The sequence below is a fragment of the Pholis gunnellus genome (assembly GCF_910591455.1).
Source record: "Pholis gunnellus genome assembly, chromosome: 9".
In the NCBI taxonomy this organism is placed as follows: Eukaryota; Metazoa; Chordata; class Actinopteri; order Perciformes; family Pholidae; genus Pholis; species Pholis gunnellus.
Window position 1 is genome coordinate 11,197,464 of NC_136535.1, and position 24,705 is coordinate 11,222,168.

General features: G+C 42.7%; 1 protein-coding gene across 1 annotated transcript; it reads left to right on the forward strand.

Annotated features, from left to right (window-relative positions):
• The first annotated feature begins 681 nt into the window (after positions 1-681).
• rpa1 (replication protein A1) lies at positions 682-24,218 on the forward strand. Its single transcript, XM_079166686.1, has 17 exons — positions 682-801; positions 1,338-1,385; positions 1,941-2,019; positions 2,304-2,412; positions 2,505-2,593; positions 2,737-2,814; positions 4,000-4,114; positions 4,660-4,762; positions 4,891-4,959; positions 5,275-5,467; positions 7,092-7,228; positions 8,847-8,995; positions 14,627-14,753; positions 17,796-17,972; positions 18,585-18,692; positions 18,982-19,068; positions 23,453-24,218. The coding sequence occupies exons 1-17, from the start codon at positions 772-774 to the stop codon at positions 23,555-23,557; spliced, it is 1,803 nt and encodes a 600-aa protein (XP_079022812.1). The 5' UTR covers positions 682-771; the 3' UTR covers positions 23,558-24,218.
• Positions 24,219-24,705: the final 487 nt, after the last annotated feature.

The window sequence follows — 24,705 nt, forward strand, 5'->3', positions numbered from 1 at the left end:
AATGAATTGTTGTCAGGTTTATTATCATCTTGATGCATTGACGAAACATCTGCGGGGGGCTATTTACAATTGTACATACTTGTGAGGCAATTTTTTATCCAACTGCCAGTGATTTGTGGTTTTAGCTTATGGAGTTATCCTTTCAAGTACTCTTGCAAGTAATTAACTGTATTTGTGGGTCCCACCCCACCAGTTTTATTTTTATCTCTGTGACTGAACAAGTGATTGTTTAAAGTGGGGTGCCATATTGACTGCAATATAGAGAAGGGAGTTGCAGTCACTTCAAAAATGATAGTATTGTTTTGTTCGTCTGTATCAGTTTATTGTCCACTGTATATATCTAATGTTGTACAAAAAGTAAACGAGTTTACGATGAAATAACTCAGTAAGGTCAAGGAATCTATTTAAAGATGCGTTATCGTGGAAACTAAAATCTCCCATTTTGCTCTGCCCGTGAATGCATCGTAGTAAGCGCCTGACGTCACGTTATGTTTGGCGCTGACATTCACGCAGCTGGTCTCCGGTCAGTTTCAATGTGTTTACCGGGCCAATAAACTAACCATGTTGACAGACTGCAAACTGAACTGAGATCTGTAAACGGAAACGGAAACGGGAGCCGCTTATACGCCGCTTCGCGGGTTTGTCCGAGCCGTTGGCGCGAACGATACAACGGACCGAGTACTGCCAGCGTTAGTAGTGTTACGTCGGCTGTCTAGCAAACATTTAGCGAAAGTTATCTTCTTTTTGCAGTTAAACCGCCTTCTCATAGACATGACGAGGCTCTCAGAGGGTGCGATAAAGGTAAGGTCCACCTTTACGGTCTAACTGACGTTAATGCGCTGAAACACGACTTTTAAAAACGATAAACTGCCGAAGTTTAAGACTGTTTGCTGTCAAGTGCAGTCTTTGTTCACCTGGATAAACTAGCCCTTAGTAGTTTGCACTCCGAGCAAACTCCTCTACTTTCTGTCATTTAACGAACGTTAGTTAGCTTAATGTACCATTAGTGTTCACGTTAATGTTTGTAACGGATTGCAGCTTAATGTTGTCACACGCAGTAGAAAGTGAACTCTAACGTAAACGTGTAAGTGGCAATAATTAAGGTTTTAGTCCTGGTTGATATAGAATCTGTATTCCATACTATCATCACCCTATTTTTCAAAATAACGTGTGTAGCATAACACAATGGAGAATAATTGTAAATCAGCATTTTTTGCTGGGAATGTCACCATAGACATCCAATTCGTAATACTTCAAATGCATACATATATAAGTTATATATGTGTATATAGTAAATAGTCTAGATTGCCTCTTACATTTACCGTGTGTTCTTCCAGGACCTATCAATTGGCAATAGTGCTAAAGACGCAGTGCTTCAGTTGGTGGTGAGTACACAAAATACAAACACAAAATATTTCCTTAACATCACTGTTCAGCCACTTCATCACTAACTTAACTAAGAGATTGACACCATATGCATACATCTAACTTGTCGTGTTACATTTGCTCGACAGTCACATCTGTTTGAAATCGGATCTAGGAAGCATTAAGCTTTATCAAAGTTGGGTTTGAAGGGTGGAAAACTTTCTGAAACTGCATTTCACACCATGACCCACAACCTGTCACTGAGAATACTACAGTATTAGCAGTTGGCAGCTATTTAAGTCGGACTCTCACACGTATTTAACAACAGGAGAGACTTCAGGAAACAGATCCTAACATGATGCAGCTCACTGTGTCAGAAGTCAAGAGTTTTACTGACAAAAGAAAGGCAAGACACTAACATGAGCCTATATGTACAGACACTTTTGAATGCAGCATACATCAGGCTAACCAAGATGAATGCTGTCATATGATGCAGAATGACAGGATTAGACAAACATTATGTCAACCTTTTTTTTAAATATATTTAACCGTATCACTTGTATATCGCCTCACAGAACATTCGGAAGATTGACAGTGGAAGCGGTCCTACTCGCTTTCGGGTGATGATGAGTGATGGTCTGCACACTCTGTCCTGTAAGTTTGTTCTTTTTTTACACAGCATAGATACAGAAAAGCAGATCAGGATCCATAACGGACAATGTCATATGTAAAACATTCGTTGGGACTGGTTCATAGGATTTATTTTGTGATTGTTTATGAACAGATATGGTTGCCGGTATTCAGACAGTAAAGCGTCTTTGGTACTTGAAGGCTGGATGTTTTTTTTTCCTGAACTAAACACAAAATGATTTGGCGACCGAGCGTTTGATGTCTGGAACATGCCGCCTGTCTGATATTCTTCCCTCACTTCTCTGCAGCCTTCATGCTCTCAACGCAGCTGAACTTCATGGCTGAGGAGAACTTGCTGGTCCCCAACTGCGTCTGCATTCTGAAGAAGCACGTGACCAACATACTGAAGGATAAACGGTATGCAGGTTTCTTTTGTACATTTCAATCTGTATAGCTGTGTCGACAGTGACATGCCGTTTTCTGTGGTTCACGGTGACTCCTTATTACAGACGGGTGGTGATAATTTTAGAAATTGAAGTCATCAAGCCTGCTGAAGAAGTGGCCGGAAGAATAGGTGACCCTACTCCTCTAGCCGAGGGTAAGCCTTCAAATCCCATTTCATGATAACATCTGCTGCTTAGTAATCGCAGTTAGTCTTGAAGCACTGGTGAGTGAATATGTTTATGAAGTGAGATGGCTGTGTACATGTAGATTAGTATTAATGTCAGATCTTCCTCGCAGGTCTGATCAAAGTCCCGCCGTCGGCACCGGTCCCTGAAAACCGCCAACCACTGCTGCAGCAGCAAAATAAAAATGAAGGTGAGTGCAAGTGTTCATTATTAACTCTTGGGCATTAATTAAAATGGGTGAAAATCACATTTACATTTTTGTGGAAAACAATGTGCACACATAGTTCCTAAATGTCCACCAGATGGCAGCATTCCTCTGCTGCCACAGATTTACATGACACCAGTCATCTTAAGGCCCGTTGAGAACCATTTTCATCTCGAGCCTTTCTCCAGATAAGTTCTCCAGAGCTGCCCCCCTTTTCGTCGCATGAATGCTTGGTATCATAAACTTGAACAACTATGATCCTGTGTAGATGAATAGTGCTCTCTGCCTGTCAATCATAGTGTTTTTTTGGAAGCACAGTAGAATACACAAATACCGAGTAGCACAGAGAACCTGGAGCTTGATTGTTAACCCCACGAGCAAGCAGATTTATTTTTCATATATGTTCATGTCCGAGATGAGCAGGGGAATCACGGCATTGCAAATAACTTGAATCAGGAGAGATGTGCAATCCGGCTGTCGAGGAGGTTTTGCCGTCTTCTAGCGTGTCATAGCAGGTATTCATCCCTTTAATCTGCCGTGTGGGAATTGGGGGTTTGTGGCGAGCACCCTCCTCATCAGCACAGTCATTATTCATTTCTCTGCGTGTGCTGGTTGATCTGGAGGCTTAATTACCAGAAGTGCAGTGGTTGGCAAAGTGCGAGGACTTAAGTGGACACTTTGAACTCTAATCCGCCGCGTGAGACGCACACAAATCAAATGTGCAGCGCTTGTTCGAATGGGGGAAAAAAAAAAAATCTCAAAGTCAGGCCGCACAGCTCTCCTGAGGAAGAGCACATCCAGTTTGTTACAGCGTTTCACACTCTGCCCTGATTCTGTGAAATGTGACTCATCCTTCTCACCAAAAAAATGCTGGATCACACATCTCCACCAACTTGGCGTGACAAGATGTTTGTTTCCCGTTTGAGTCTTTCCTGTCGCTTGACTCGAGAGCCAGCCAGTGGTGGTGTTGCTTCCAGTCGTTGGGTTCTTCTTCGACAAAACCTCCCTCCATGAAGTGAGATAACTGCAGTGATCGAGCAGTTGCAATCCCAAGAAATTGGATTTTTTTTGTAATTCGTCTCTGATGAATAATGTATGTGCCTCTCTCTTGACTCCTCTCCATCACGGCTCCTAATTGATCATTTATTTCTCTCTTCGTTCCTTCGACAGGGCACAAAAGTTTCGGTAGAGACTTTGGGAAAAAGACCCCATCTGCTATGCCCAGTACTCCGGGGGGCAGCTCTAAAGTCGTGCCCATCGCCAGCCTCAACCCCTACCAGTCCAAGTGAGTACGCTGCCCGGTCAGCGGGAATGTCAAAAGGCTGTAAATATGAGATGTTTGGTACAGTAATAACATACATTTATGATAAAAACAAGTAAATAATAGCAATAAATAAATACTAAACAGAAAAGCCATGTTAATGTTGCTAGATGCAGACAATATAAAGCACAATATTATGAAGAACTACTTAATTGGAAGGAGCACTAGAAAATGCAAAAGCTCTCGGTCACAATGAAAAAAAAAAAAAAATTGTTTTAATGCAACACTATTATAAAAAAATGACTGATGATTTTTAAAACCGTTGAATATCAATAGTCGGCATCTTGAAGTCCACCGATGCATCAGCACTGTGGTGCTGGCCTAAAAAAAAAAAAATGCAATATTGCTCAGGCAACAGACACCGATTATTAAACGGTTGAGTTGGTGAATAAAAGCACGAGTTAATGAATATAAACATGCAGATGTCGGGTTACAGTCTCATCCCATGAGGTGCTCCACAAATGAACAACACCGACATGACTAACCTCAGGCTCTGTGTCGTCCCGTAGGTGGACCATCCGCGCCCGTATAACCAACAAGAGCAGCATCCGAACATGGAGCAACTCTCGCGGTGATGGCAAGCTCTTCTCCATGGAGATTGTGGATGAGAGCGTGAGTGTTATTGTGGTCCCACCGTTGAATTTTATGCTGTGTGAATAAATCACAAGATATCATGAGTTGGAAATCCTGCACTGTCCCTGGCAGTTAATATATGAACCAAAGTTTCTGTTTTATTACAGGGAGAGATAAGAGTGACTGGTTTCAACCAAGAGGTGGACAAGTTCTTCAGCCTGGTTGAGGTTGGCAAGGTGAGACGTTCCTCCGGATAATGATTGAGCACAGACCGTCCTAATTATCTGTCAAAACTGACGGATTTGGCCGCACACTGTTCTATCAACAGCTGCCAGCACTTTGTGAGTTAAAACCCACCGAGACTGTGAATGAGTCATCTGGCTACACTGTTACCCGTACAATAAGCAGCTTATGATCATCTGCCAGCCTTTGTTGATTCCCCCCCCCACCGCCTGCCTGAAGTCGTATCTCGTTTGCACCGTTCAGTCAGGTGAAATGCTCCCGAGTAGATCTCTGAATAACACGTGGTTCATCCATCTGTGTGGGGTCAGGTCTACTACGTCTCCAAGGGCTCCCTGAAGATCGCCAACAAGCAGTACACGTCGGTGAAGAACGACTACGAGATGACGCTCAACGGAGATTCGTCCATCATCCCCTGTGAAGACGACTGCGATGTTCCCGTGATACAGTGCGACTTCGTCCTCATCGGTGACCTGGAGAACCGAGAGAAAGACGCCATCGTCGGTGAGGATCTACACGTGCATTTAACCCAACATGTGTCATTAAAACCCAAGACAACTTTAACTTATCAGTTTTGTTTCCCTCATGTTCCCAGACTGTATTTTTAGTGGAAAGGAGCCTGCAGCCCTGACTACAAAAACATGGCATACTGTCAAAATTACAACATGGAGCCCTATACATAGCCCTGACATTTAGCAGAGTGCTGCTCAAACAGGATGCCTTTGTTAGAAAATGCCTACCGACATTTGAAGTGTTGTTGGTTCAGGTTGCCGATTTCGAAGCACACTTCCTATTTCTTTTTTTTTTTGCGCTCTTGGCAATAATCACAGGTGTCTCTAGATATTTATAGAGTCAGAAAGTGGATCTAACGAATAAGTGAAACTGTCAGCTTTAACCCTCGGAGTACAATGTTGTAACAAAGAGAACAGCTGAATAAAACATTCAAAGGCAGCTTATGTAAGATGATAATTACATCTAGCCTACAGTCTTGACAGGTTAAAGTATATGGTCGAGGAATATAAAAGTTTTTTTTTTTATTTCTTTCAGTTGGAGCCCCTTTTTCTCCTCCCATCTCCTAAACAACGTCTTATCTCACAGTGTATACAAGCAGCTAATTAGATCCAAACAGTGAACGTACAGTGCACTAAACTACATGGAGTTCATGTTGGTGTGTTCTGGGATTCCCGGTGTGTAAGTGCACATTGTTTTCCTTTACGGAGTGCTTTGGGGCTCTGTCGAGGCCTGGAACGTATCATAAGTCTCTTTAAGCGCTGGCGTGTTGCGAAAAGCAAAACCAACCAACCGGAGCGCGGAGCCACTGCTCCTGCTGAGGGGCTCCCAAGCAGCCAATAATAAGTTATCATAAGCAGAGGATTTAGAGTTTGTAGCTGAAAGTGGAGCCGGGTGCGATGCGAGGTTGGGGTAATTACAGCATACGAGCAGAGAGATACAAGTGGTATTAATAATACTGATGACAGTAATAGCCTGTAGTGCAGATTGACTTTGGGCCCGATGGCAGAGCCGACGAGGAAATGAGAACCTGTCGTCACAGGTAAAATGAAGTGATATTAAGGAGTCTTCTGCTTGTAATGCTTTTAATGAAAACTTCAGCTTGTACGCGCTGTTTAAGTAATTTCTCACCAGCTTACCAGTAGGCGTCGTAAGTTTTATTCATCATGGTTCATACATCTAAAACCCTTCCAGTCAGTGCGGGTTTATAGATGAGTAATGTTGGCCATGCCACTCTTGCACATTACACACACGCATACATTACAATTAAAGCCCGTTTCTTGGATTGACTTCTCCATTATGGATGTAAGCGCCTGGTACACAGGTCAGTGCACCTGATTTGAAATGAATGAATTCACTTATTTACCATGAGCCAATTTGTGCCGGAAACCATGAACCCTAGACTGACCTGTGGGCGTAAACAAGATCAATATTTATGATATGTATATTTGGAAACAATCGGGGGAAACTAAACCTCTATGGTCATCGCCTCTCAAGAATATCATAAGCGGTATATGACTCAAACTTTTAACTGTAAACTGTGGACTGTTTAGGTCGTAAATAAAGAAATGGATCCGGTGTCTGCTGCTAATGCACTGGTTTATGTCTTCTATTCCAGATGTGATCGGAGTGTGTAAGAGTGTGGACGAAGTGACCCGCCTCACCACCAAGTCAAACAAGGAAGTGTCCAAGAGGACGCTCAACTTGATGGACATGTCTGGGAAGCTGGTGACCGTCACGTTGTGGGGAGAGGAGGTGAGTGCAGCCATTAGACTGGGGGAGTAGAACGCGTAATGAGGTAGAGCAAGTAGTGTCTGGAGCTTTGTCAAATGGAAGGTGAAAAATCAATACCGTACCTTTTTATAATGCATAGACATGCTTATTGTAATGGTTAAGCCTTCCGCCTCATCGTCATCTGAGAGCAACCGTTTAATATAAAGGAATGAAGCCAGATCTCACATGCAGAGGGTGAACACAAGGCCCAGAGTACCTACAGTATATAAAGCCTTCAATAAAAGCTACTGTTGTGAAGCTCATAATGTTCAGTCTTTGGTGAGACCATGTCAGCAAGAAACATTTACTGATCGCTGTTCAGCGGTTTGAGAGCCAAAGAAATGTAATAATGTGTGCGGTGTTTAATGGAGGCGGCTGTGGTTGTCACGGGGTGATAAAGTGACTGTGCCAGTGCGGTTGATTTTTACCTGTGGCTCAGAGGGACCGTGTCGAGTTGGCCACCGTTTTCTTTCCTCCTGACAAGAAGCACAATGTTCCCCGTTTGTTTGTCCGACACAGAGCCCTTTTCCACGGGGACCTGCTGCGGTACACAAGATGTATAGTTTATGAAGAACAATGGCAGTGCCAAGAAGCAAGTGTTGGAGATATTTCTCCCCGTCACTGAAGGCTGCACTGTTGCCCCCCCCCCCCCCCCCCCCCTCTCCTCTCTCTGTTATAGTGTTTTTATTAGTTGGGGCCTCAGGTTTTAACAGTAAAGAATAAAGTCATTTTAGAAATGTGTTCATAGCGGTGAGGTCTGTCTTATGGTCGGTCCATCACTTTGGTTCAGACTGAAATCTCTTAATACCTATTCGATGGATTGAGATTCATGGTCCCCAGATGATGAACCCTAAAGACTTTGGCCACCCCCTAGACCTTTCCTCTAGCTCAATGAAATCTCTTTATATCGCTATCCGATATGAGGGATCTCCATGACATTTGTTGGAGGTTCACGTTCCCAACTGGATAAAGTGTAAGAACTTTGGTGATCATCACCGTCTGGTCAAAATTTCAGGTTATAAAATACCTGTCATACTAAATGACATTCCCATCAGCCTCAACTGTAGGGCTGTGCTAAGTGCTAATCTAACGTGCTAAAGTGAGATGGTGGTGGCCATGGTAAACATTGGATCTGCTAATCATCTGTTAGCATTGCCGTTATGAGCCGCTTTCCAGAAAATGGCTTATTCTGGAAGACAATGGTAAAAACAGGAATTATGAATCCCGGGCTGAAAGCCTAAAATAATAGAATGCATGATTTTATGCTGTAATGGCTGTGATATCAAATATGTTTAATGGAGACATTTTTGTCCTTAAGGGTCGGAGTGTCTGTATTATGGCTATTATATTATTATTTATTATAATTTTTTATTGAAGCTGAGGTTCAACCTCCAAATTTCAGGAAAAGCCCTTCACTCTCTTGCCAAAATGTTTGCCATATGCATTAACGCAGCCGAAAAATGTCCGTTGTGATGCATAAGGTTTTTAACCCTTAAACAAATGGCTTGATAAACCAAGAAACGGAAGCCATGCAATCCAGACAAATATTAAGTAACAACAAAGTTTTAATGAGTGTTTCTACCTCTCTCGTTTTGCGTAGGCAGAGAAGTTCGACGGCTCTGGACAGCCCATTGTAGCCATAAAGGGGGCGAAGGTTTCGGACTTCGGTGGCCGGTCCCTCTCCGCATCCTTCAGCAGCAGCATGATGATCAACCCAGACATCCCCGAGGCGTATAAGCTCAGAGGCTGGTAAGTGAGCCTGGATTTCATAGATAATGCAGTGCAGAAAACTGTGTACCGGTGACAAAGTGCTTTCATTGCAGGTATGAAACATGATATATATTAAACACCAGAGGGCTTTCTCTTAGTTATTTCACCGCTGCAAGATAAACTTACGGCACGCAAGTATTGCTGTCTAAATTGGAGAACTCGAAGGATTTAAATGGTTGCAAAAGTTCATGCTTTGATTCTCATCATCAAGATTAGTTTCCCCCTATTAGTCTGTGTGTGTGTGTGTGTGTGTGTGTGGAAAACATACTTAATCTGTGGAAATGTGTTTTTATTCTCCTAAACGCCTATGTAGATGAAATGAAATCAGACTAATTTCTGTGTGAATATGATGATTGTAGCATTTATTTTGCGTGTGTGCGTGTGTGCGTGCGTGCGTGTGCGTGTGTGTGTGTGTGTGTGTCTACCTGTGTTCTTTCATGTTGGTTTTTATCTTTTTGTCAAGATATCTTTGTCCTTAACATCAGAGTAGTTATCTTTGTACATAGAGACATGTCTATTGCACTATAGTTGATTTTTATTAGAAGTACCACAGCCAAATGCAGAGTTAAAGGATTGTACACTAATCCTTTAAGGCGTGTGACTCTTACCTTTGGAAGATTTTCGGCTCTTCTTGCGATGGAAAAGAGAAACATTTTTAGACCAAAGCTTTCATCTTTAATTTGGGTTCCCGTGTCACTTCCTTGATTCCTTATTTTCTAAATGATCCCGGCTCCAAAACATCATCATGCACTGTATGCATGCGTTTTGTCAGGGTGTGGGGGGAGAGAGAGGGACATTTTTGTTCTCTATTTTCAAACAAAGACATCACCTAGTCAGTGTGTTGTGACACCTTGTTAGGTGGCTGTATGAAGGTGTACAGGTTGGCACATGATTGACACTGAGGCAGCGCCGTCGCATCGCACCGGGGGTTGAATCTCGCTCCAGCGCGGTGACTACTGATCCGTCCCCTCCTCTCCGTATTCCTGAGCCGGAGATCCGATTGATTCCATCCAAAGAGTTTCATTTATTCACCTCCCAATACCAGTGCCTGCTCTGCACTGAGGAATAACAAAAACTTTCAAATTTAATTTGTGACAAGTCGAGTGCGGCCTTTTTCTGCCTTGACAAACTGAGAGTATTTCTACATTCTCAGAGGAGCTGATCTGCATCATCAGACTCTACGTTGCAGGTGAGAAAGAGGCAAATCACAAAATATGCTCAAATGTACTTCTTTAATCAGACGTCTTGGCTCAGTAGTTTCTTGATGATGATATTACCACCAGCCTCTGGCTTCTCTGAACATTTATTTTTTATATTTCATTTCTTAGAATGCCAACTACTGTGAACTGCTTAGTTTTTTTAATATGATGGGATTATACGGTAAGTCATTATATTTGCATTGTGATAGAAAGTGCTCTGTTATCAGAACCACTCCTGGGTCTTCTGCTTGTTGAGCACTATTAAGTCCTGAATCACTCTATTGCTGGAAAGCTGAGACTTCAGAGAATCTATGGCTTTCCTAGCTATATAATAATGGAAGAGATCGCCATTGAATTGCTGCAATGTGCTGTTGCTCAATGTCTTGGTGTCTTAATGTTGTGTTTTTATATATTCTTGAGTGGTCGCACCAAATCTGTGTATCAAACCCAAACTAGCTGCAACAACTTATGAAACATAAGTGAGCATGGGAATGGCCATCATATACTTCCATCCCAATGCTCTAAGCCCTTTTTAGTCTTTCACAATTTATTTGAATTAAATCCATTTTTATTTCTGATATATGATTAGAACTTAGATTAGTTATACTCTTCTGTTGCTTTGTCCTGTGCAGAGGAGGAATTGGCCCCCCGGGGGGTCCTCTCTGGTCAACGTGTTCCTGCAGTTTATTTTCCCCAGCATCCACAGTTTAAACGTCACAGACAGAAGGAGGCCAGACCTCACTCACATCGCTGTACTGCATGTCTGAGAGCTGTGTCTCAGCCCGCCTCATGCTGTTAAATACATGGTGTGTGTTTTGTTGTCTGGTTCTCAGGGTGGTTGGTAGCTGGCCACAAGTGTGTCCCTTAATGGCTGAATGTCTGAATTATGGTAAACGCAACAAGGGAGCAAATCAATTAAACCCTAAATCAAGCTTGTGACGAACATATTCTTTTGCACAGAAGAACCCAAAGCTTGTTCTCCCACAGCACAACAAAGACATGCCTTTACAGTACAGCCAAGGCTGCGGAAACATTGTTTCACTCGTGCAGAGGCGTCTTAATTTGATTCTGTTTTGCCGCAGACCTTCGGGACTTCCTCAAATGAATAGTTTTTCCTTGGTGGGCCATTGACTCAGAGTATTAGTCGTTCCACTCAGCACTTTCCACCGTGCTTATAAGTAAGAATGCTGCACTCGGCACTAATTGTCTTGATCGTGTGTCTTTTTGAGAGTTCTTGACACAGGTTGCCAACTTGACATTAAACCTACGCTAAGTTCCTCTTTGAGAACTTTATCAGTGTAAAAAATCTGACTTCACATTCGTGCATCTGAGTGTGAAGACGCGGTTGTCCATTAGGGGGCAACAGCTCATCTAGAGATGGTCATGCTGCCTTCTCCCAGACCGTCACTTCTCTGGTAACAACACTTTCTTCTCAAAGGAAGACATTCAGCACCGACTCATTTAGTCACACAAGTCCAAGCTGACGGTTTCTCTGTCTTCCTTATCATGACTCCAGTGTTTCCACATGTACAGGCCACAGCATATGGTTGTGACACTAATCATGTCAGCCCAGGAGCCAACAAGCTTTAACATTGGAGTCTAATGAATATGATGCCTCCGTATTTAATTGGCTGTTATTTTACCCATGTTTCCCTTTTGCTGTGTTGATTAAAAAAACAAGTGGCAGATGTACGAGCTGAATGGCTGGTGTTGTTATTAGCTGAACTGAATTAGTAACTGACTTCCTGGATGTTTCAAACCAAACTGGGTAACGAGTGTCTGACAAAGTGAACCAGAGAGTACCCAACCCCCAGATGCTTTACTCCAGCATTGAATTACCACTAAGTTGCATTTTGTTTTGTTGGATTAAGTGTTTAAAAAATGTCAAATTCTTTGCTGGTTGCAGCTTCTCAGATGTGAGGATTTGTTGCTTAACTTCGTCATGTATGATATTAAACTTGATATCTTCTGGTTTTAGACTGTTGGTTGGACTAAAAAAGCACTTTGAATACTTTAGGTTGGGTTTCCATTAGTAGTTAACTATTAAATTAATCTGCAACTATATTGATAATCGTTAAATCAGTTAAGACAAATTTCAAGAACTCAGATTCTTGCTCTTTAAAGGTGAATATTTTCTGGTTTCTTGACTCCTATATGACATTAAACTGATAATCTTTAGGTTGTGGACAAAACAAGACATTTGAGGAACAATCTTGGTCTCATGAGAACACTGATCAACATCGTTCAACAAACAACTTATTGATTAACGAAGAAAATAATTGAAAGATTAATCAACAATCAAAACTATTATTTGCAGCGTTAGTTCTGGAAAAGCATAATGGAATTTCTTTAAAACTATTTTAGACTTTATTTTTTAGACGAAGTTTCATTTTATGTTTCATTTACAGAAGGTTTACAAAGATGTCAACTTTATTAGTCACAGAGATATTAATAATAACTTGTCCAATATGATTTATTCATACATTTATCTATTTATTTAAAACACGGCAAAATAAGTTTAGGGGGATGTTCAGCGTGGCTTAATGCAATAGAAGTACTGTAGCACAGCAATACATTTCTGCTCTGTCTATAGAGCTCTGTATATGACAAACTCATTCAAATTCAATGTTTGTGACACAGTGGTGAGAATCTAGTGATTAATGCAGAACTGTCCCAGGGTGTGTGGATGCCATGTAAACGTTAGATGGCTGTAAGAGGCTAACGCGTCACACACACACACACAACACGGAGTGTTGGTGTTGGCATGTTAGCCAATCGCTGCCCAGGCATCGGGGCTTTGCCCAGAGCTCACTGACGCTTTCCCTCGTCATCCCCTCGTGCCTCTTCCTCTTGACACGTCTTCTTCATCCCGTCCTTGTTCATTGGTGCGCTGACGTTTGACATGTCTACGCTCATGTCTGCCAAGCCTCCAGTCATCTATCTTGGTGTTCCTGCGGATAGTTTGTCTCACTGACGCCACGCTGGGATCTGCCTGCTTCCAGTTGACTGTTGCACATCTTCAGCCAAGTCTGATATGTCCTCGTTTTTGTTTCCTTCATTTCGATCGCTGTCTGCTCTGTCATTTCTGTTTCCTGTGCTCCTCAGTCTCTATGATTTAACAAAACATAGAGACAGTGCAGTCGATTTAAATGAAGTGAAGCCTTACTAGTCTGCAGTCTTACCTTATTTAAAGTGCACTGCATTTTTAATCAGCTCTATGTTGCCTCTACACTACTCTCCCCCTGTAGAACATCTGTCTCCGGAGAGCAGCCACGACGCAAAACACTTTCTCCATTTTGTCCGTTTTTGATGTGTCACAATATCTTCCTGCATGTTCCTGGCTGGCTGCGGCGCAGGTACACCCGAGAGGAATGTGGTGCCACCGCAAAGAATTGCTCACATTTGTCAATGTGGGGAAATTGGCAGCCTGTGTGCGTCGCTCTGGCCACACACGTTAATGGGGATATTTTCAATTAGTCATGCCTCCAGGAGCAAAGCATGCTCTCGCTGTATTTACAAGCCGACCTCCCCCACTGTGCGCCACTCTGCCGCGTGGCCAACAGATTAGTAAGCTCTATTGATCCCTGGGACCATTTGAAACTGTTATTCCCCCCCCACCGCCCCCTCCTACCCTGCATTTTACCTCCACCCATCTTTCTTCTTCTTCTCCTTCCTTTTGTCTTCGCTGAGTTACTGGGGAACATTGGGCGAGAATGGGTTTCTGATATCACTGTAACCGCCCTGACCCTGGCCAGCTCATCTGCCCCGCTGCTGTTGATTCATTTCAAGGCTCTCAGCTCAGCCATCCTTGCTTTGACAAACAAGTGGATCCTCTGCCTGGAACATTTTTCTAAGTGAACTGTTTAAATGGACAGCCTGTAGTCTATTGACAGCCATGTGAACAGCAGACTGTTGTGTCTCCTGCTTTTGGTTTGGATGTATTCAAATGAATAAAGCAGCAGTCTGAAGTAGGCCTCAATGTGCCAACATTATGAATCTCCGATGTGGAAATCCAGCTTTCTTGAATTTATTTTTAACAAGGTAAATATGAGGTACTGCTGTGCAGAGCTGAAGCCACAGCTTTATTTCTGGATTAGTCTATTGACAAAATGTATCGGCAGCTATTTAGATAAGTCTTATAAGGCATTTTTTAAGCGAAAAGGCAAAATATTCCGTTTCTGAACCATGAATATTTTGTTTTGTCCTCTATCATATTAAAGTAAAATCTTGGCTTTTGTCTGTCAGATAAAATAAACCGGAATATGCCAGCTTGGGTTTGGGCAAAATTGTGATGCGATTCATTTTTTTTTTGGAACAAACAATCAAGGAAATAATCACGAGTTGCAGTCCTGCAGCTACACGTGACTGGGTGGAGATCAGCAGTGACCGGTGTTCGGTCTCTCTCTAACAGGTATGACAAGGAGGGCCACGCCGTGGACGGACAGTCTCTGACGGAGGCGAGAGGCAGCGGGGGAGGATCCACCAACTGGAAGACTCTGTCTGACGTGAAGACGGAGCACCTCGGACACGGAGACAAGGTACACACGTGCTCGGCTTTGCCTTGAGACGCTCCGACATTCAATGCAGCGGTAACCCCAGAAGTATTGTTATTCAAGGATGAGCCTTTGAAGATATTCAAGGCCAAACTGAAAGCCTGCCGTTGAATCCCAAACAATACATACGACGGTGCTCACAGCCAATCTGCATTTATTAAGAACTCAGTGTATGTCAGTGCAGTACCTACCCAATAAACGAAGAACCCAGTAGTCGAATATTCGGGTTTAATGCGACCGTGTCACTTGTAGCTCTGCAAAGGTAAAAATAATAAAATCCCCTGCACCACCAGGTATGTGTGCTGAAGAATCCGATCCCGTCCCCATTATTCCTCCTGTATTTTGTATTGTTATGGTGAAAGTCACATTCATCCCTGGTATTGATTACACAGCTTCTATTCTTTGCCCTCTGAAATGCAATTACTGCCCTCGGATGAGTAAAGTAATGCCTTCTCTAATTTCCCCCTTTTTTCATTTCCACCTTTGACGGAAATGGTGTGTAAGAAGTGTATAAGTTGTCTAGAGCGGATCATGTGACCTTAACTTGTGTCATTTAACATGATCTGCACATTAGTAATCATCACATTATGATGAAAGTATCCCATTAAGACTATGGGGCCATTATTAGATGTAAGCAATTATGATGAGGCACGAGAACAATTTTGCTCCATTGTCTTTTTTGGAAGCTCAAAGAGGATTTAAGGGCCCATAATTCCTGAGAAAACAAAGAGAAATGTATTCAACCAGAGTAGCCGTTATCTATACGTCTAAAGTAAGTGTAAGATATGTTTTGGTAAATATTTCAAACTCTGCGTGCTTGTCTGCTGCCCGAGGCTGTGTCCTACACGGGTTGCCATCATAATTCTTTCTGATTATGGCCACAGCTGCAGGGTTCTCCGGTAACGGATAGTAGGCGTATTGCTTCCTCATTACTCCTCTTTTTAGTGTAGCCACTTCAGCTATTCTATCATCTACCGCCCTACAATGCAGCTCAAGCAGCACCCATCTATTTTGTCCTCTTGAATTCCAAACCCCCCCCAAATCCTGACAAACTATTAACCCCGTCAGGTAAAGGGCCTCTCGTGGCATTAGCTTCCTGCCGCTCAGGAGGGGAAGCTTTGACCTGGGGCTCCGCCTGAGCATGGCGTGTGATGAGGCCCCGTACTGACAGAGGGGTTGAGGACGGCCTTGGTTCAGCTCCTTTGAGACATCCCATACACAGGTGACATGGGGGTCAGACCTCTCAAAACCCCCCCCTCCTCTAACCAAAGTCTGTTGCAATTAATTGTGCCTGTCACAAAGCCTTTGTGTCACAATCTCAGGTTTCCACACGGCTCCCGTGCCCTCTCTGACAGCACGTGGTCGCCCTCCTCTTGTTGGCCTGACACTGCATTTGTTAGAGGCCTGTGGCAGTGGCTGGAAACAAGTTCTTCTGTGGCAGCGCTGGTCACTCACACACTAATTGAAGAGGGATTTACTTGATTAATTGCACCTCATTTAGCAGAGGTTGATGTCTGGGTTTTTTTTTTCAGTAAATCAAAACAATAATTCAAAAAAGCATAGCCAGCAGCTCCAGGGTTGTATTTCTCTTATTTTGTTTCTGTCATTCACCACATTTAAGGCTTTTTTTTGTCATTTCAAAATGACACGGAATATTAGTTGTCCCGTTCTGGTTGTTAATTGGGGTCGAATGCCCTTTTCATACCAACACAATGGTCCGTACTTGGAGAAGAGAGGAAATAGATTTTCATTGTTTCAGGAAATATTTTTAAATAAATTGCAATTTTTCTTTATTTTCTTTAGCAATGTTGGAAACATTAGCAAGAGTTTGTACCACTCAGCAAAGTATCTTGACTGTGTATTTATTTGGAAGAAAGCTGCTCTTGACCGTAGGAATGAATCCGGTTGCCCAGATCACTGAAATATTTTATAAATGCCTTCTAATTTTCCAAAAATATACCAGTGTTTTTCCTAAGGCTGTACAATGTCGTTATGCTATATTCTGAAAATCTAAATCGATATCTTGTCTCATACATTTGTATTATAAGTGTGTTCTGTTCCTGGTTTTAAACGCTGCTTTGCAGTAAAGTGGTTTATTACAGTGTTCTAGCTGTTCTATTGACCCACTTAGTCATTATTTCCACATTACTGATGAATATTTATCAAAGATCTGTGTGTAAATATTTTGTGAAAGCAGCAATAGTCGACTGTCGTTGATGTTTGATTTTCTCCATATCACCCAGCCCTAGTTTCTGCTTTTCAGTCCTTCAGAGAAACTCTAAATACAGAGGGCGTACGTGTTTCTTCACAATATACACAGTCTCACATTTATAGTGCCGTTAATGATTGGTTGATGCACTTAAGTCACCAAGCTTTCGGCCTTTTTGCGCTGCTCCCCGACCCTCAACTGGCCTTTTAGCCTTTATCAAAGCGTGCGGAGCGTCGTCTGTTGTCACAGCCAATGCTGAGGTTAGTGGGAGAGGGAGGCTCTGTCCGAAACAATTAGCCGTTAGCGTGCAGCAGCTATCTGTCGAGTACATTAGGGTCTGCCCTTCCCGGCGAGGAGAAGCAATGTGCCTCGTCTGCAAACACGTTGAAACCAGTCGTCCCTTCATCACAGCTTATCCAGAGCGGCTTCTTGCATTCACCCGTTCCTATCCGATGTGTCACTTGGCGTGGTGTTTTTCCATGCAGCCTAAGAATCTTTCCCGAAGGCTGTTTGTGTGTTTCAAAAGTTTTGCCGGTTCTCCATAAACGCAGCAGCTTGCCGCACTAGTTTGCATTTGTGTCAGAGCCATTAGGATTCTGGTTGCTACACAAATGTTGCTTTCTGACTGTTCACGTACACCATAACGCTCTCTCTTAAAATGCCATCTTAATGTTAATTTCATGCAGTTTTATTCCTAGTTTTCAACAGTCAACATATTTAACATCCAGCAAGAAGCACATTCCAGTAACATTATTCAGCACTGAACTTTTGTTGATGTGAATATTTGTTTGTATTCCCCCCCCCCCTTTTTTTTTTAGGCGGACTACTACACCTGCATAGCTACCATAGTGTACCTGCGCAAGGAAAACTGCCTCTACCAGGCCTGTCCCAGCCAAGACTGCAACAAAAAAGTGGTTGACCAGCAAAATGGCATGTTCCGCTGTGAAAAGTGTGACAAAGAGTTCCCCAACTTCAATTACCGCCTCATCCTTTCTGTAAGTGACTCAGCACTGGCTTCCGTAAAGCTTCTAACGGACTCACATGCACTCGCACACGAGCGTTTCTGCTAATGCACATATCTTAAATGCCTGTTCTTCCTGCTTAGTGTTGAGCAGCTGAGGCTCTGCATATCGTCCCTATTCTCATTGCCTGGTCGTTCGGTTCTCCTTACTTCAAGCCCCTCTCTCCCCTTATGGCCCCGGCCTTTTTATTCTCAGCTCGTTCGCAAACCGACATTATTGCGAAAGAACAAATAACATTAGGTACAACAACTCACTTAGTCAGCAACAGAGCAATTTCAGCCAGGCCTCTGAACTAAGCGGCTTTTGTTTAGTACCACTCACCAGTCGACATATTATTCCTCACAAGCTGTGGCATAAGCTGTGAATTTGCTTCCCCTGTATGTATCACAAGAGCGTCGTGACTGCTTGTTTTGCCAGCAGGATAAAGGCTAATTAGAGGATGTAACAATTTCCTAAGAGCAGAGAGATGTGTTAATTTAACATACCATATTTCAGCATCCAGTAACCACTCTCTATACTTGTGCACATGCGTGCAACGTTTCTTCCTATTCACTCTTGCCTTTTGTTTCCAATATAATCCCACAGGCCAACGTTGCAGATTACGCAGACAACCAGTGGGTGACTTGCTTCCAGGAGAGTGCGGAGGCCATCCTCGGCCAGAATGCAGCTTACCTGGGGCAGCTCAAGGACTCGGTGAGACTCTCTCCCCTGAATATATAATACTGGCCTCGGGAAACGAAGAGGCTTTTGTTACAGCCAGATATGCACGCTCACACACTCCTGCATGGACAAATCAGTGTAAAAGACACCGTGCTTTGTCTCTTCCAGCCTCAATTACATAGAAAATCACTGTTTTCTAAGTAATTGAGTTGTTTTTCAGTATTCAGCTGTCAGGCACTTGCTTTATTTTGCACTCGAAACTGTGATGAAACTGACATTCGATTAAAAACAATATGTGTGATTTATTTTTTTCCCGTTCCAGAACGAAGCTGCTTTTGACGAGATTTTCCAACAAGCCAACTTCAACACTTTTGTCTTCCGCAGCCGAGTGAAGCTAGAAACGTATAACGTGAGTAAAGCTGGGATGGCAATCGTCTGATATACTGCCTGCGGGTTTGTTGCTGTAACAGAAAATATGGCTGGTTATGAGACGGGGGAGGGGAAACAAATATGCAGCCTCAATCCCCTGAACCACCATCATTCCGCGGCCGACTGAAAATGCAGCACATAAACCTTTATGTTTTAGTCGTTTGTGTTTTTCCTCCTTGATAGGTTTCCCATTCATTAACAGCACTGCTTTCATTTTGACTGACAGAGCCATCTCTGGGAAAAAAAAAAAAGTGTTTGTCCGAGATTGCTGCTCATTTTCAGTGGCTTTGTGAGGGGCGCACGCACGGATTAGTCGTGGACACTATTTCCGGGAGGCCACACAGATAGAGGTTTGTTTTTGAGGGACGCACATAAAAGAATTGATTGGGCTGGGACTCTGAGCAGGAAGTGTGGAGCCGAGCCAGAGGCTCATCCGCCTCCAAACCACAGAAGAGGCCTCTGTGTCTGTCACATTCAGCCCGGCATCCTAACTGCCAATGGCACCTCTACGAGCATGTATTGGCTGCTGCCTCCACACTCATATTCCTTCAACAGAGACACCTGCAACCCCTCTTTCAGTTTGTTTTCTTCCCCTCAATGCTACAAGCCAGCCATTGTGCGCCGCGCTCCCGTATTGTCATTGTATATGCTTGATGTCGGACAAAGGAAGTCAATGACACGCATTCATCCTGTTGCATCACAGTGAGACTAAGATGAGGCAGAAGCTCTTGTTTCAGGGTTTTTCAGAACAGTCGAGGAGAACAAACTCTTCATTTTTGATGACGATGAAATTATCTCTGATAATGACATTAAAACAGACTGTCAGCACATTTAAAGCTCTCTGTGGCTACACCTAATGTTAGGACGGTAGAGGTCAGTTTCAGCCTTATGAGTTTATAACTAACATTAAAACTGAAACAGGATAACGAAGTTGGTCAAAAGAATATTTTGGAATCTAATTAATAGCAAATGAATACAGCTAGAACATGTTTTTTTAAGCTAGAACACTTGTTCTAACTGTTACAAATGACGTTTTATCTCATTGAATATTCATGACCAAAGATTGTTCTACTTACAAAACCAGCAAATGTCAAAATGTGAGAAACTTTTCACAATTTTCTGACAAAATCGTTAGTTAAAAATTACATATAGCCAAGTACAGCGAACCACTTGATTACTATCTCTATATTACATAGAAGAGAATGACTGTAGTTGTTATAAAGAATGATCAAGATTTATTGGACCTTTAGTATCAAAATGAAATGGAAGTGTTATGATCTTCTATCGTTTGTCGCTCAACATCACACTGAACAACAAGCCAAATAGGCTTAATGAGCAAAACCAAGCCACTGTAGAAGGAGAAGGGTGTCCCATTTGGGATCAAAACAACATTCAAGTTTAATTAATGTCATTTTGGCATCAACATTCTCAAATAAATGAGCATAAAGCCTTTCCAAGGATAATACGAGGTGCCACTGAGACCCAAAAGCTTTGCCACTTAATATAGTTTTCTGGCTATCAAATGAAAACATTCTATGATTAATTACAGCGCGTTTCTCAAAACAAGTGACATGAAGCTGGCTCATGTAAGCATGATGTGCGTAGTGTTATTATTTTCACATTAATCAATAGCAAAGTTGTGTTTTGGCCTTATTTTAATATATCGGTAATCGTGTTGTAACTCTCAAAATGTCAGTGGATCAATTACTTTATCATATTACTATTTCTATACCTGTGTTACTGCCAAAAGGCAATCTTTTGAATATTACCACACAGTACTCGACTCTTGGACAGTCCTAAATCTTTTACTCGCCTGACGTTAGAAATGTCTGCTTGCGGCTAAAATATCGGAACGGCTGTGCTGTTATTACGGTCTCGTTCTCCCTGTAGGCCGCGTCTAGACGCTGTAACTGATTTACGTTTCTCAAAGGGAGGACACTGATGGCGGAGCTGATATTGGACATTCAAGGCTTTTCATTGCAGCACTGCAGACCCTGCTTCAAATCAGCCTGCTAATATTCTCTCTTTTAGCCCTTTTTTTTATAAATCCCGTCTGTCTTACAAGATGTGACCGTCAATGATCACGTGATGGAGTGTGTTACATTACTCTGGGGCGACAGTGAAGGGGAAGGTGTGAACGTGGAGGCTAATGAAGCGGGAGTGCTACTGGTTTTCCATTCCATTAAAGATTGATTGCACTTGACCAGTTTGCTGGTGCTGCGTAAGAACCAGATGTTCTAACTACGTGATGTTGGCTGCTTACAGATTCACGCTGAAAAACCAGCGTTTTACCATTGCTGTCGGTGTGTATGGTGCATGTAGGGCGCCACAAAAACCCTGTTACAGAGCCCCGCTCATGCAATCCTTTGTTTCTCTGGTGGGAAGATGGAAACCTTGCTATTATTGTATTACGGAATAGCATCATGTTCCATTAACAATCTGATAGCTTTTCTCTTCTTTTGCCAAAATGTGTTTTAACCGTACTGTGTAAACGTGGCTGGCCAGACAGGGCAGGTCTTAATTTGGGCTTAACCTTTAGGATATTGCGCAGGGATTAGCATCGACGACCGTGTTCACGTGACAGAGCTAAACTTCTCTTTTCCTGAATGTCAAATCCACACCCATCTTTTAGAAACCCAAATGACGATGACACTCGCAGGTGCCATGTGGAGAATGTTTTGCTAATATTAAGTGTTTCCTCCCAAAAACAGTGTGTCCTAAAGGCCTGACAAACGTGTGTAAACATGTCATCTTTAGGTTTGTCCCCCTACAATATTCTTGATCATGCAGTGTTTATATCCACAGTGTGTTAGCTGTTGATCAGTTGCATGATACAAATTCATAAACACAACGAGGGTTTCAACTGGTTTTCCATGTCGTTAAACCCAACATAGAAGCCAAAGGTGACCTCTTCATTATGCACAATGCATTACCAACTTTTTATATCCTGTTCATTTATCTATATAGAGGATTCGCACAACAATTTCTTCTACTTTATGTCAAACTATAATGATGAAATCCTAATATTTTTTGTAATATTTCTCTTGCGTCATATAAAACTAGCAAAGCGATTATAGTGGGCTATTCTGGAAGAAAGTGGGCAGCAGTCCAACGGGAGATGATTTACATTTCACCCACTTGAGCTGCAGAGGATTAATGGAGACAAAATGAGTGTAACCTCTGTTTAAATGCAGAGAATAATGGCTCTGGTGGAAACGACCTTCCTGTGTCTAGACAGCTGTGGAGGTGGTTATGACTTCAAAAGCTGCTGCTTTTTTATCCTGAACCATTCATCTGAATGCCAACACAGTTCACATACGCGGTCCTAACATTATGCCACTTTGTCGTGTGAGGGGGAGCCTAAATACACAGTATGTTTCCACAGCAGATGTGTGGTATGGATGGAGAGATAAAGTGAGCCACCGTTCCCTGACCTCACACGTCACTGGAAGCATGCGTTGTTGTTGTTGTTTTTTTATACATTCTTTGACCTCAGCAAGATGGACGCTCTTCCTGAACGCAAGTAACGAATCTGTATTCTAGCTGTTTTTGAGTGGCGTGTAGTAGCAGGGATTAGAGGCTTTCAGTACGTCGATGGAAGTCGGGCATAATGTGCGACCTGTACGCAGTCAGGACACACGGAAGACACAGCGGACCTGAACATGAGTGACGTGACCGTTGTCTGGGACCGGATTGTATTAGTTCTATTGCAAAAGGTCAAATAAAAGGGGTCATTGCGTATTCACCTTTCAGCAACGTAGTTAAACTATTTAGCAACTTATCCTGAAGACACCGCTCGACTCTGCACCACATGGTGGCTTATGTTGGTAATTGTCATATTTGTGCTGCTTTATAGTTCTTACTCATTGTTTTCTTGACGCCGGCTGTATCTTGTGCAGCGCTTGTCCCTCGTTTTGAAGGACATTGTGTGGTTGTCCTCGATGAGAGCTCTCCACAGTATTGTAAGTCCAACGTGTGCTCTGCTGGACAAACTATGTGATGACACCAAATCTAAATTACCCAAGCACCTGTTTCCTGCGTTAAATTCTGTAGAATATAATATTTTTGAGAAGCCAGCTCAACCGATAAAATCTGGCTCGGATAGATAGTCTGTCAACATATGTAATGTACCGTCGGGTCTTATCTATGTCAACTCCAAGCAGACTCGTACAAGCTGATATTACACACAATATGGATTTTTGTTGGGGGGAAAAAACCAACTGTATAAACATCACATGCCAACAGGAATCTGATTATGTGTACAGTGAAAAGAAATAGTGTGTGCGTCCTTCCCTTTAACTACCTTCACGACACACTGTGTGACGTTACGTGTCATCTGAACGAGTTTTCTAATCGTCTGACAGGATGAATCCAGGATCAAGGCTACCGTGATGGATGTGAAGCCCGTTGACCATAAGGACTACAGCAAGAGGCTGATCATGAACATAAGGAAACTGGCTGCTCAGTAGGAACTTACCATCTATGCAAAGTAGTATTATTGCTTTTGCAAGTTTCCTTTTTGTTTCTGTATAGTCAACGTCAGCTCTAAATGTGTGACACAGTTTTGCTCACAAAGCAATTGTATTCAGTTTTTTTTTCTTTACTTCCCTGTGAATGAATTGTCCTTAAAGTACTTGTGACCGTTCACCCTTCCTTTTGGCAAATGATGATTGGTGCCCCGACTTTTCTTTTTCTTTTCTCTTTTTGTTGGTGAACATAACGGACATGTTTTCTTTCTTTTTGTTATTTGGGGAAGCAGAGCGGAGAGTGGGTCAGTAAGTGACAAAGGAAATCACAACTGTGTCTGTCTTAAGTGGGCCAGTTGTTCTTTGACTGGGCGTGTGGGGCTGGTACACCAGTACAGCAGCTCGCACTCTTTTCACTTTCTGACGCGCACTCAAAAACAGCGAGGCTGGACCTGCACATCCCTGATAAGACCGCTTACTCTCCCACTCTTTTGTGCCTCGTCCCTCACATAACTTGGGAACATAAGCACATGCACAGTGCAGACCTTGAGGGGGATGTACTGTAGTCTATTTAAGTAGAAATTAGTTTTTTTTTTTTTTTACATTTCCAATGCATTTAACTGTTCTGTCTGTTCTGTAATTGTTTCTTTTTTTTGGTGATAGTTGTGAGAATAAATATGTTTGGAATCAAGTTGTCTGTTGTTTTACGATGCATACGTCCGTACATAAGAGTAACGTGTAAACTATTACTATCCATTTCAGCACCTGATCCTAACCTGTGCCAGGATCAAAATATCTAGGCAATTCTTCTTTTTTTTAGAGTTGCACTATGTTCAGTGGATTTATTCAAAGCCGGGCACACAATGCCCTCCATCTCCTCGGATTTTTGCTCAGGTGTGCAACAGACTCTCCTGCAAACCAGACTTTCATGTTGTATTAAAGCAGAACATCGGTAAGGCTGCGCCGCCCCATTTTTCATGCGATAACATCTCGTTTCTGCTGAGCGCTGCATCTGTTGCCTGTAGTGTGCCAGGATGGATTAAACCTGTCTTTAAATGGTAAGGAACAGTGAGTTTTACTTTATTTTGTTTTGTCAGCCCTGCTTGGAGATATTGATGCGAGTTTGCCCGTGACCCCCCCCCCCCCCCCCC

What these genes read in the sequence shown, in the direction of transcription:
- rpa1 (XM_079166686.1), top strand. Translation starts at nt 772, where the DNA reads ATGACGAGGCTCTCAGAGGGTGCGATAAAG. An exon ending in TCTCAGAGGGTGCGATAAAG is followed by an intron (nt 802 to 1,337) that starts GTAAGGTCCACC and finishes GTGTTCTTCCAG; the next exon opens with GACCTATCAATTGGCAATAG. An exon ending in GCAGCAAAATAAAAATGAAG is followed by an intron (nt 2,815 to 3,999) that starts GTGAGTGCAAGT and finishes TTCCTTCGACAG; the next exon opens with GGCACAAAAGTTTCGGTAGA.